Here is a 13,796-nt window from a genome sequence, read left to right on the forward strand (position 1 = left end):
CCTGCTCCCAAAAAAGTAAGTAGTCTAAGACCCCTGAGACCCAGATGACTACACCTCTGGTGCCATGTCTTTTTAGATGGTGAGCTTGAGGGCAGGGCCCTTCTTAGTAAGCTGCTCCAAGAGTGTTTTTGGCTTAAGGGCAAGATGTAAATGCCTTAAATCAATCAATAAAATAATACATGTATGTGTAAGTAATTGGGCTAGTAAAAAATGTTTATGAACTAGTAGAGTGATATTCAAAAATAATCATACTCAAGGCAGACCCACTGAAGTCAATGGGCTTGACTAAAATAAGTCAATTGGTTTCCATGGGTCTACTCTGAGTATACCTTAGTTGGATATAGCCTGTAATGTTTTTGGACTTATTTGCAGGTGAGATGATGGTTGAATCCAAAGTCCAACCCCTTTCCTATTTTTAGAGGTGCTTTACATCAATCTCAGATTCCACTATTGGGCAGCATCACATGTTCATATTTCATTAGAGTTTTTTAATTTTTTTGAAAAACAGCTATTCTTGAAAAGATAGTAAGAACAGAATCCACAACTCTGAAGCTGAAGATCAGTTCAGTTCGCCAAATCTGGTTGTTAACTCATGCCCTTAAATAACAAAGCGGGTCAGACGCCCAACAAGGATACTTGAACATTTTGACAATAATAATGTAATTTGAACTCATTAAAGCCTCAATCCAACAAATATTTTATTTAAAAATATGTCATTGTTTATACCTATTAAAAAAAGAGACGGTAAGTGGGATATTTTGCATTTCTGATGGATTTTTTCCTAGAACACCTGATGGGCCAAATGTAGTAGACCTGATATGAAATCTATGAAGTGCTGCACTTGTGCAGCTGGTACTTGTTTTAACTTATAGAACTGTTCAAAGATTTGAGTGCCATAGTGTTTGAATATCCAACATGATGTAGCTTCAAGAGACATGCTTTTAAAGGATTGAGTATACACATTCAAGCTACAAGTCTACTTAAAATTAATCATAAAAATTTAACACTGCCTTAGGTCAAGCGCAGAAACCTTTCATATTTAATATTGTATTCTTATTTAGGTGTTTTCAGACACTGTGGTACAAAAGATATGCAAATTGACCAGGATGTACACCAGAATTGAGAAACAATTTCATTTAAAATGACAGATGACGATGTTAACTCAGGCATTCGTCTTGGGATGGATTATCTTCTGTTAGTAAACCTTTCCCCCTCCTCTACCACTAAATTTTCAGAATTCTGTTCAATGGTTAGGTGAGAAATGACTTAACAAAACAATGAAAAATGAAATGGCCTGCCTTCAAGTCGATTCCGACTCATGACGACCCTATGAATAGGGTTTTCATGGTAAGTGGTATTCAGAGGTGGTTTACCATTGCCTTCCTCTGAGGCTGAGAGGCAGTGACTGGCCCAAGGTCACCCAGTAAGCTTCATGGCTGTGTGGGGATTCGAACTCCCAGGTCATAGTTCAACACCGTAACCACTACACCACACTGGCTCTCTAACAAAACAATAGCTGATCTTATTTTGGTAAAATTCAGAAGGTCCTAGGCAAGTCAAGAGGTTTGTGATTTGGAGCGGCAGGAATGCATAGATAAATGAAATAGCTCATTCTCAGATATGCATCTCTCTCTGAATGAGCCAAGTCACTTAATATTTTAATATTTTATAACAATATTTACAATGTATTGCAAAGTAATACATGTTTATATACATGTCTTGCAGTAGATAGGTTACATAAACTGGGATTCAGGATTCAGAAAAAATGTTTATCTCCTCAGCTCTGAAAAACTGCATCCAGTTTCTTATGAACTTCTACATCCCAATTTCACTTTTGAGGATTTTTAATTACATCATGTTGCACAACAAGCCGAAAAATAAATCCATTTCATTCCCTTTCAAAGCAGTAAGACATCAGTTGTGAAAAACTTGCATCCTTCACATATGAAGGTTACTTTTAAGAAAAACCCCACTTTCATTCCCTTCTACCAAGTTTACACAAAATCCATTATATAATGAGCTGGAAAGATTATCTGATTGTGCTTCAGTAAAACCGTTTTCAAATCACAGGATGCAGTCGTGAGAAGTATGAGCATGCTCAGAAAACCATCTCATTCCCCCCTCCCCTCCTCCAGCTCCATCTTTTTTTATAAGCTCAAGGCAGAGGTAACTTTCGGTCAAACACAGCTGACTTCAAATCCAGGATGATATAAATGACAAAAACAAAATAAACCCCGCAGTTCTAACCAGCCTATACCTGCAAGATGACAACATTTCTGCCACAATAAGCTATGGCCCCAGAGGAGAGAAAAATTGTCACTGAAGCTTAGGGAAAGATGCATACAAATAAGTTACTATGCTCTCTCGATTAGATAGATAGGTAGGGGGAGGGGGAGAGAGAGAGAGAGAGAGAGAGAGAGAGATCAGAGCTATTCACAATAGAAGAGAATATAGAGCAACAATAGATTATTTCCTTACCAAAGCAATGCCGATGCTGAGGCGGTAGATCAAGATTGCTTACTGCAAAACCAAACTCGATTTCTCATTCAATGGATAAACACACAAGCAGTTAAAGCGAGTGTTAATTCGTCACAACAAAGCTCAGATTGGAAAAAGCAATCACGACCGACCCAGCTTTAGGCAGGCTCTAGGTCACTTTTGGAGAAGTGTCCCTCCTCCTCCCCCCCCCCTTGCTGCTGTAAAACTCGTCGCTTTTTGACCCGCTCGGTTTTGTCTCGTTCGCTTCAGAGTGCTCGATCGCCACCCCACCAGCTAACAGCTGGGCTGCATTTGATCTGGAGAATGGGTTTCTCTTGATTTCTGCTTTGCTTATTTTCAACACAACAGGCACACAAACAAACAGATCAACCGACTAGTCCCAAAGAGCCAAAGGGACAAGGCAAGAGCATCGTCGAAGAAACCATACCGACATACTCCATACCGACATACTGTTAACAGTTTTAGCATCGGGGATTTTGGGGTGGGAGAGAATGTGCTGTTCTTCCAAACATACACACACACTCAACTCAGGTTCTCAAATTCCAACGCCTTTCCTTAAATAATAATAATAACAACAACAACAATAACAACATCCACCCAGGACACTCACTCGCCCTGAGTCATTCGCAACAAATGATGTCTGCAACAAGATAGAGTCCACCCATGGTTGGCGCTGTTTAAAAGGCGCAGCGTCCGCATTCGCTCCTACCGTGCTTTCCCACTAATGGCAAGTAGCCAAAAGACGAAATAAGCGGCGAGGAGTACCCACTTACCAAAGCGGCGCCCACTGAGAATGCGGCCATCAGGCATGCCATGTGCCCCAGAGGCTGCAACCGGCACAGGTCAAAAGATGATCAGGAGAACAAGAAGAAGAAAAAGCGCGCGGGGGAGGGGGAAGTTCCGAAGCAGCTACAGGAGCCCTTGGAGTGAGGCGTAGCGGGGGCAAGACCGACTGGAAGCAGCACCTTTAAAAACAAAGAAAAGAAAAAGAACACACAACGAGAGGTAGAGGCGGGGCCGCTCTGAGTACCGGGCCTGCTTATTTACATACGCTGCCCTCTTTCGGCGTCCCACTGGTTCTCCCGCGGCTCCTCCTCGTCGATTGGCTGAGGAGCAGCAGGAGGCGTAGCTTGTCGCTTGCCCATAAACGTGCTGTTGTTTTCCTCCAGCCCTCCGCGGTGTCCGCATGGCGTTGCTCGGGCTCTGACGCTCCTAAGGCAGCGTCGCCGACGGGGAGCTTGAGGGTGAGTTGTTGCTGTGTGGCCATCGTTTCCCGACTGGAGAGCCCACAATCTGGGGTGGAGAGGTGGCGGGAGCGAGAAAGCTCTGTCTGTTGCCAGGGCTTAATTTGTAGAAGAAGAAGTGCTGGGTTGTCCGGGATTTCTGCTCCTTATCCCTTCCAAATTTCTTTCCCCAGTCCTAGTAACGAAGGTTGTATTGTAGTTACCCAGTGGTAAAGGGAGTAGCACTTTGCACATGCTCAGAAACATGCTTTCTTGTTGTGCCAAACTTCATAAAGAAGCAACTGTAAATGCATACACATACACAGGAAGTGCACAACTTCAGCCTGCTTCCTCGCATCTTGCGACTGCAAAGAGCCAGAGTGCATGCTTTGCATGCGGAAGGTCCCAAATTCAATCCCTGGCATCTCTAGTTAGGGCAGTGAGAGATGCCTGTCTGAAACCGTAAAGATCTGCTGCCAATCAATGTTGAGAAGATTGGACTAGTTTGACCGATATACTAAGTAAGACCAAGGCAGATTACTACGTATTGAGTAAATATCTCCCACCAGGTTCAATTCTGTCTATATCTAAGAATAAATGATGCCCCCTCCCACACTGCAAACCCTATTCAAGCCCCCAGCTGAAATAAAGCAGGATCTAATTTGAGCCAAGATATGTGAGGTCTGAGACACACAGACTTGTTTTCAGTGCCTGCCAAATGCAGTGAGCCAGGTGGATACTAGGGAGTGGCCATTCTCGATGATGGCACTCCAGTTACGGAACAGCCTTCCCGGAGAGGCTCGCCTGGTGCCATCTTTATGGTCTTTCCAGCACCATATGAAGACCTTTTTATTTATCAGTCCTTTTAAACAACTTGTATTTTTATAATCATGGGCTTCTTAATTTATGATTCATGTTTTAGTGTATATCCCTATTATTGTGTAACTACTTTCTCTGCCAGAAAGGATCATTTTCTTCTTCTTTCATAGTCTTGTATTTTGCATTTTGTTATATTAATTTTTGTGAGCTGCCAAAAGAACTTACATTATTGGGTGACTATACAAATGTAGATCACTCTGTTGTTGTTCTTATGTGCCTTCAAGTCGATTATGACTTATGGCGACCCTATGAATCAGCGACCTCCAAGAGCATCTGTCATGAACCACCCTGTTCAGATCTTGCAAGTTCAGGTCTGTGCCTTCCCTATGGAATCAATCCATCTCTTGTTTGGCCTTCCTCTTTTTCTACTCCCTTCTGTTTTTCCCAGCATTATTATCTTTTCTAGTGAATCATGTCTTCTCATGATGTGTCCAAACTGTGATAACCTCAGTTTCATCATTTTAGCTTCTAGTGATAGTTCTGGTTTAATTTGTTCTAACACCCAATTATTGGTCTTTTTTGCAGTCCATGGTATCCGCAAAGCTCTCCTCCGACACCACTTTTCAAATGAGTTGATTTTTCTCTTGTCCACTTTTTTCACTGTCCAACTTTCCCATGCATACATAGAGATCGGAAATACCATGGTCTGAATGATCCTGACTTTAGTGTTCAGTGATACCTCTTTGCATTTGAGGACCTTTTCTAGTTCTCTCACAGCTGCCGTCCCCAGTCCTAGCCTTCTTCTGATTTCTTGACTATTGTCTCCATTTCGGTTAATGACTGTGCCATGGTATTGATAATCCTTGACAAGTTCAGTGTCCTCATTGTCAACTGTAAAGTTACATAAATCTTCTGTTGTCATTGCTTTAGTCTTTTTGACGTTCAGCTGTAGTCCTGCCTTTGTGCTTTCCTCTTTAACTTTCATCAGCATTCGTTTCAAATCATTACTGGTTTCTGCTAATAGTATGGTATCATCTGCATATCTTAAATTATTGATGTTTCTCCCTCCAATTTTCACACTTCCTTCATCTTGGTCCAATCCCGCTTTCCATATGATATGTTCTGCGTACAGATTAAACAAATAGTGTGATAAAATACACCCCTGTCTCACACCCTTTTCTATTGGGAACCAGTCGGTTTCTCCATATTCTGTCCTTACAGTAACCTCTTGTCCAGAGTATAGGTTGCGCATCAGGACAATCAGATGCTGTGGCACCCCCATTTCTTTTAAAGCATTCCATAGTTTCTCATGATCTACACAGTCAAAGGCTTTGCTGTAGTCTATAAAGTACAGGGTGATTTTCTTCTGAAATTCCTTGCTCCGTTCCATTATCCAACGTATGTTTGCGATATGATCTCTGGTGCCTCTTCCCTTTCTAAATCCAGTTTGAACGTCTGGCATTTCTCGCTGCATATATGGTAAGAGCCTATGAACAGATCACTATGAGTCAACAGCAAATTATCTGAAGCATGGATGTTACTCTCTTGTCTGTCTGTCTTTCTGTCTACCAATATATCATAGACAGATCTTAAGGTACTAGAATAAAGTACATAACTCAGCATGGCACCCATGAGAAAATCCAGTATCATAAGTCCAGTGGATACAAAGACAAGTAGAAAAGTGAGCTTTGGTTCCACCTTCACCCCACTTCAGGTGGAACAACGTGATCGTATATGCTCTCCATAGAAATGCATTCTTGGAAGAACAGAACATTAGGTGAATTAGAGTGATGAAGTGATACAAAAAAAATAGGTCAAGGGTAACATTATAAAAAAAATCCCATGGTACTTACCACCCTAAAAATATGGGCTATATGGAAGCATAAATAAATCTTGGATCTTTTAGCATTTCTCCTGATAGAATACCAGCTGGGACTCTGGACTCATAATCACCCTCAGATTTATTGAAATTGTAGAGGCACTGCACTGAAGAATTCTACTGTCTTATTTGACCAAAAATGACTAATTTATTTTCAAAGAAAATGTAGAAGATATTTCTTTGCTGCATCATCATCACCTGCAATTTAGACCTTTTTTGATGCAGCCAATATTTTAAAAGGAAATCATGTGAGATATTAGAAGAGCTATTCAAGACAACTAACATGCAATCAAAGGGAATTTCTAGGGTGATACTTATCCAAAACCATAATGTTCTGCTGTCATACATCCATGCATTGGAGAAGGATTTAGGAGGAAAAAGTAGATCTAGCATTATGGCAATAAGGATGGGATACCACATTTAAGCCAACACTTGCAGTGAACACAATTATTATTTATTAGATTTGTTAGTCACTTGTTACCCGATTTTGCTTTCTGTCATTTCTTGAATCTCTCAAATAAAGAATATATTGATTTAAGGAAATAATAACCTATACGTGCAGATGGTACTAGACTGGTGCTTGGAGGCAGTGATGGGCTGGATGTGGGCCAATTAGTTGAGGCTAAATCCTGAAAAGATTTATGTGTCCAGAGTTCTCATGTCCAGGAGGTGGAGAGATGCCTGTTCTGGATGGGGTTGCACTTCCCTTGAAGGAGGAGGTTTGCAGCTTGGGGTATCCCTGGATCCAACACTGTCACTGGAGGGTCAGGTGGCCTCAATGGCTAGGAGTGCTTTTTTCCAACTCCGGCTAGTCCACCAACTTTAGCCCCTTTTGGACTGAGAAGACTTGGCTACAGTACTCATGCTCTGGTAACGTCCAAATTGGATTATTGCAATGTGACCTATGTGGGGCTGCCCTTGAAGATGACTCAGAAACTTCAACTGGTCCAAAATGCAGCAGCCAGATTCCTGGCTGGGGTTCCCTTTAGATTTCATATAAACCCTGTTTAAAACAGCTGCATTGGTTGCCAGTTCATTTCCAGGGTTAATTTAAGGTGCTCACACTAGTGTTTAAAACTGTAAATGACTTGGGTTCCAAATATTTGAAAGTCCACTTGCTTCCCTACAGACCTCTCTGGTGTTGAGATCAGCAGAGGAAGCCATTTTGGTAGTTCCATCCTTGGAAACTCGGGGGATGGCTTGGAAGAGGCCTTCTCTGTGGTGGCCCCTAAGTTGTGGAATGCCCTCCTCACCGAGGTGCATCTGACATCTTCAGTGTACAGTTTTAGGTGAATGCTGAAGATGCACCTCCTTACTCTGGCTTTAACACCTGAGACATATATATTTTAGGACCCACCCTATTTTGTGATTTTAGGTTTTTATTTCTGGAATTTAGAATTGTTGCAACCTGCCCTGGGCAGATAATATATAACAGCAATAATATACAACACCAATCAAGCTACACAGAATTCGTAAGAGATATTTATAACCCAAAATGCTGGAAAAAATGGACACAAATGGACACAATTTGGTACTTGATGGGGGTGTTCTGTGGCCCAGGTTCTGGGAATTAAATTCTGTGGCCCAGGTTCTGGGAATTAAATTCTGTGGCCCAGGTTCTGGGAATTAAAGTGGTACTATCTAAACATGGCCAAAATTTACACTGTGCCATAGAAAAGATCCTCTTTCACTTTTTGGATTAGAATTGCTCACCCCACATACATAAGGATTTTTTTAACTTCTGCTTTTAGCAGTCAAAATAGCACAGGTTTGCAAACTGAAGCATCGTACCTTGCACCTGTACAGAATGTGTGGATAAACAATGGCACTGTGTCAATCTCAAAAGTAAAAAGGGGTGGAGTTTGATGTCATGTGTCCCCAGATTCACAATGCAGAGGTGGAGATGCACTGAAACCAGTACAACTGCAACTGGGTCCGTACCCAATGTGTGGGAGATCAGACACAAACTTACCTGTCAGGTAAGAGAAACAAAGAATGAAGCAAGTTCTGATACATGTATTAATAACTTATTTTGCTTTCTGTCATTTCTAGAATATCTCAAAGAATTATGGTAGCATCACAGTATATTGATTCAAGGAAATAGCATTGAAACCTATTTATCTGATTTATTCTTACTTTAATGTTGTTTATTTGAAAAAACAATTAAAATCATGTTTAAGAGAAATGCAAGAGAGGAAGCGGAATTATTTATCTAACAGTAGCTCTGCCCAGGAATAAAACCCTTTATTTTATCTGCCTGAATAATCTGATTTCTCTGTCGCACTCCAAGGTAAGACTTGTGTTTAAAGACAAAGTTAAGAAGTGTCTTTTACAATGCATCTCCTACAGAATCTCAGGAAATTCTCACCACCATCTTTTCCAGAACTCCTTCTGTACACATGATCCTTTAAGCTTCAAAACGTCTTTCTTAAGAACAGTTAGGGTTTCCTGTTAGATTGTTCCCTTTTCCACAGAACCTCTGACAAATAGTGATTCATTTCTGTGTAAACCACTGTGAAGTGTCAAGGATGCTGACTGCTATTTAGGGAGATTGCAGAGCAAAGAAATTACGTAATCTGCTGCCTAAAAATAGCAAAGACTTTCTTGTGTTCCAACTCTTGCATTAACTTTGCAAATGGGGCATGGAGCTATTAGTATACATTGCCACAATAAAAAATTAAACCACTACAAGGAGCCCTTAAAATACTGGTCTGACGGTGAAAAGGTTGGATACAGTTCTGCTGTGTACTCTCCCTGTAGTATTGCTGGCAAGTGCCATGCTGTTGCTGCTGCTACAATTACTATTTAATCTTTAACACTGCATCCTGATGTGTGCCTGTATATATTCATTTGCTACATGTTTATTCTGTCCTTTCCACTCCGAAGAGAGCAGAATATAACAACAACAACAACAAATTTTATTTGCTTGTAGCCATGGGCCATTGCAACAAACTGTGAACACTGTGACAATAAAATACATTTATACATTTATATCCAATAAAAACAGATACAACAATCCAAAATCTAATGCGAATGTGAGTTGACATAATTTGCTCTGATCTTTTTGGCGGCAAGGGCAAAATTTGCCACCGCCAATGTCACCGTATTTTGTTTATCCGCCAATAAATCAACTATTAAAATATCAATGGGAATCCCTACCCTAGAGCTAATCAAGGGTTCTAAGAATTTTTGTCTTGGGTTGTTATACAGTGGGCACATTAACATGTAGTGAACGAGGTCCTTTACGGCCTCGTTTCCACAGACACAGTAACGCTCCGCTCTCGGCGTTCCCTTGTATCTACCCTCCAGAAAGGCTGTGACCATCGTCTGGAATCTTGTCCCGGTGAAGGCTCTACATACAGGAGCGCTAGTTAAATTAGTGAAGTATGATGGGATGGCATGATTTACTTTTACAAGGGGGAACCACTGTGAAAAGGGCGATGCCACTATGGAAGCCCTATCTTGATCTGTGTCAAAGTTCAGAATCCAGTTACGGAGCTCCAATGGGGAAAAGGATATAAGGTCACCAGGGGAGAGATTATAAAAATCTATTAGAGCTCTAGTGGCTTGAGCCCAGCCTCCTTTCAGTAATTGTTCTTGCCAACAGAGTTTAGCGATGGAAGTCTCGTCTGCCATTGAGATCTTCTTCCAGAACCTTAGCACAGCCAGATCTATTTTGGCTGTCAGAGATGGAAGGCCTAGTTCGGTCCTTACATGAGCAGATGGGGTTCCCCGAGGGAGCCCCAAAATCTGTCTCATGAAGGAATTTTGAAGGGTCTCAAGACTGGCTTTAAGTGAGTGGCTCCAGAGTTCTGCCCCATAAAGTAATTTTGGTAGGGCTTTGGCAGTAAAAATTTTCAACATAGGTAAAATCAGCTGTCCCCCATGGGAGTAAAAAAACCGTTTCATTTGTCCTAAAACTCTTGCACCTGCTAGTTTGGTGTCTTCGAGGTGGAGTTTCCATGAGAGTTTGGAGTTAAAAGTTAAACCGAGATATTTAAAGGACTGCACTTGTTCTATGGGTTTCTCATTCAAAGTCCAGTTTGTTTTGGCCTTACTATGTTTCCCAGAAACCATAATTTTAGATCTTGTATGGTTGACCTGCAAATGCTGGGCATGACAATAATCCCCTAGGCAGATTAGCATTCTTTTTAGGCCGATTTTGTTTAAAGAAAAGAGGGCTAAATCATCTGCATATGATAAAGCTGGTATTTTTTTGGAACCCACAAGGGGGGGGGGGAAATCTATTTGAAGTCATTGCAGGGATGATGTCATTTATGAAATAGTTAAAAAGAAAGGGGGCCAGTATACATCCCTGCTTGACCCCTTTTGAAGCAGGAATTTCACGGGAGAGAGCACCATTCCTACCAAGACGGACACGTAGGAAATTTGAATGATGAAGAGATTTAATTAACCATAAAAGCCTTTTATCTATATTAGTTTTGTCCAATTTATTCCATAACAACTCTCTATCCACCGAGTCGAAAGCTGCAGCAAAATCTATGAACGCAACATATAAGGATGAGCTCGGCCCTTTTAAGGATTTAGATATTAAATGGTGTAAAATGTAGGCTTGGTCCATTGTACTCCTGCCCTTTCTGAATCCCGCCTGTTCCTGATGAATAATCTAATGGTTAGTGTCCCAATCCATAAGTTTATTCAACAGGAAGCGCCCATATAATTTGGCGGTGATATCAAGGAGGCTAATAGGCCTATAATTACAGGGGTCTGAAGGGTCCCCTTTCTTAAAAATAGGCACTATTATACTAGTACGCCATCCCAGGGGAACGGCACCTGTGGTATTAATATGTGTAAAGAGAATGGCAAGAAGTGGGGGCCACCATGAGATTTCTGCCAAAAAGATCTCAGGGGGCAGCATATCCTCTCCAGGCACTTTATTTGCACGGAGAGCCAAGATCAAATCTCCAATCTCTGAACTGGAGACTGGGGGCCACACTGGAAGGGCTAGTAAATCGTCAGAGAAAAGGGGTGGAGTTAATGACACCGACCCAAAAATGGCGCTAAAGTGTGATACCCAGGTTTCGGGGAGGATCGGCGGAATAGGGACGAAATGGCTTTGGGCAAACCCACCCCGAATAAGCTTCCAAAATTCCAGATTGTTTCCTTGTAATAGGGCCTGGCCTAAGTCTCTCCAGTTATTCGCAAAGTAAGCTTGTTTTTTCTCTTTGAGGAGCTTCTTGTAAGCCTTTTTCATTGAAAGTAATTGAAGAGTGGCTTCCTCTGAGGCATCCTGACGTGTGTTTTTTATTTGGGCGCACAACTCGCTCTTCTTTACTCGGCATTCCCTGTCAAACCATGTTTTAGGGCCCCCTGCTGGTCTAACAGGGGTAGAGGAGGTCACCAATTGCTTAAGTGCAGTGGCAATCAGCTCATATATTTCAGGAATGTCCTCTGGAGTAGAGGTGGCCTGTTGGTGAAGATTTAACAAGGCTGTTGTTCCCAAAGACTGGTTTACTGCCATTGCGATGTCTACAGACCACTTTAGACGTTTGGTTCCAGTCAAATTATCTAGTACTACACTAGAGGAACCTAAGGAAGTGTGATTTATTTGGCCTCGTAGGGTAAGGGAAAGGGGAAGATGGTCACTATCTGGTCTGCTTATAACGGACAATTCTTTCACAGAGGGCAATAATAAAGTAGATCCAAGGATATAATCCACCACACTTACCCCCCTCCCCGTAATGAAAGTATAATAACCGTGTGATGAATCCAAATACGTTCCATTAAAACAAATTAATTGTTGTCTAACCAGTAGTCGAAATAAGGCCCTCCCATTGGAATTAGAGACCTTATATCTTGACGACCGAGGTAACACTGACTGGTCGTCCAGAGAAACCCCGGCTAAGTTTCCCAAGAGCGGGTAGCTCAGACCCAGTCTTGCATTTAAGTCACCACAAATTAGAAACAAATGCATTGGATAATCAATTGAAAGCTTTTCCATAAAATTCTCTAATGTGCTCCAATTAAACAGTGCAATTTGAGGGGGGGAAGGGGGAAAATATACATTTAAACATAAGATGGGGGGGAAACCAGTTATACATATTATTAGAACCAGACAGAAATCAGGGGTTGGTTCAGGGAGTTCGGTTACAACTACATCCAACGTGGTGGCTGTTAAAATTGCTAAGCCACCACTACCTCGACCTCTGTTGGCAGTCTTCGTTGCCGATTTGTCCCAGGATTTAAACCCTTGGAGGGCTAAAGAATGAGAATCCAGAAGCCAAGTCTCTTGAAGGCAAAGGATGTCATAAGCTTGTAAAAAGTTTATAAACTCTAGGTCGCTTGCCTTATTATTCCAGCCCACAATGTTCCACGAAAGAAGGATTATATCAGAGTTTGTAGCATCGGGGCGACTCGTATAAGGGGGATTATTTGTATCCCCTATATGAGACGAGGACCATGGCCGAGCAGGAATTAGAAGGGGGGAGTGTGTTTTACTTGGCTGTCTCCTTCATTTCTCTGTATTACTGAGTTCCGTAATTTCATCGATATCTGGGTTTAACACACAAACATTAGAGAGGGGGAGCCCAGTATGACTTCTCAAAGAGCAGGAAATAGGTGCCGATTTTGCTGGTGATCCTAGTTCATCGGGGTCCAAATAACGCCTTTCTGTCCATGAGGGGCCCGATAAATTCCTTGTCCTCCCAGGACGCTGGCTGTCCTTAGCATTATTTCGCATGTTGTTTAAAACATGGGGACATGATGGCACTTTTGTTTCTATGGCCACTTGGGTGGTAGCAGTACTTGGAAGGATATGGTTCATAAGATTATTCAACATATTAGACTGGACAAAAAGTTTGGGAGGAGAGTTGGAGGGCATTGAGCCTGTCACATTGTTAGGTGGAGCTTTGTCCACTTGCAAGTTTTCTAATAACGTTGTAAGTCGAACCAGTCTGGAAGTAATAGCAGTTTGCTCTGACTTTGGTAGGTCGCAAAAGGACTTGATCAACTGTACTTCTTCCGAATAAAAGGGTTCGTTAGGAACTCTTTGAGAGGAAGGTGCCATAAGCTCTGGACACAGTGGCGAAGAAGGCAACTCTGTGCTGTGCGCACAGCTTGATGTCCTGGCAGGTAAGGGCTGTGGAGAGTGGGGACTTTTAGTCGTTGGTGTTGATTTGCAAAAAACTAACGGTTGCGGTGTGATCTCATTTGCAAAGTATCTCGTCACTGTAATCCCCACCTCCTCGAGAGCAGCTCTGTTCTTGTAGACCACTCTCGCTAGAGTGGGGCTCGTAAAAGAAACAATAGCCCGTGCTGTTCCTCGCTTGAACGGTAGAAGTTTAATGCTTTTAATGTGGTCGGTATGGAAACGGCCAGGAAGAAGTGAGTCTAGAAACTGCAATAGATGTCTTTTT

General features: G+C 41.9%; 1 protein-coding gene and 1 long non-coding RNA gene across 7 annotated transcripts in view; one reads left to right on the plus strand and one right to left on the minus strand.

The window, feature by feature from the left end:
- The window catches only part of ABCG1 (ATP binding cassette subfamily G member 1), a 71,006-nt gene extending 67,469 nt beyond the window's left edge, over positions 1 to 3,537 (minus strand). Inside the window, exon 1 of one of the 3 annotated variants that reach the window (XM_061627566.1) lies at positions 3,273 to 3,537. In XM_061627566.1, the coding sequence (XP_061483550.1) occupies positions 3,273 to 3,314 (42 nt within the window). In that variant the 5' untranslated portion in view covers positions 3,315 to 3,537. The other 2 variants (XM_061627569.1, XM_061627568.1) reach the window with 2 other exon arrangements.
- A 99-nt stretch (positions 3,538 to 3,636) lies between these two features.
- Positions 3,637 to 13,796, plus strand: part of LOC133385146 (uncharacterized) — a 143,996-nt gene continuing 133,836 nt past the window's right edge. For 2 of the 4 annotated variants that reach the window (XR_009762783.1, XR_009762785.1), the window contains exons 1-2: positions 3,637 to 3,743; positions 8,172 to 8,399. This is a non-coding gene — a long non-coding RNA (uncharacterized LOC133385146). The remainder of the gene's footprint in view (positions 3,744 to 8,171; positions 8,400 to 13,796) is intronic. The other 2 variants (XR_009762786.1, XR_009762784.1) reach the window with 2 other exon arrangements.

This window comes from Rhineura floridana, chromosome 5, assembly GCF_030035675.1.
Source record: "Rhineura floridana isolate rRhiFlo1 chromosome 5, rRhiFlo1.hap2, whole genome shotgun sequence".
In the NCBI taxonomy this organism is placed as follows: Eukaryota; Metazoa; Chordata; class Lepidosauria; order Squamata; family Rhineuridae; genus Rhineura; species Rhineura floridana.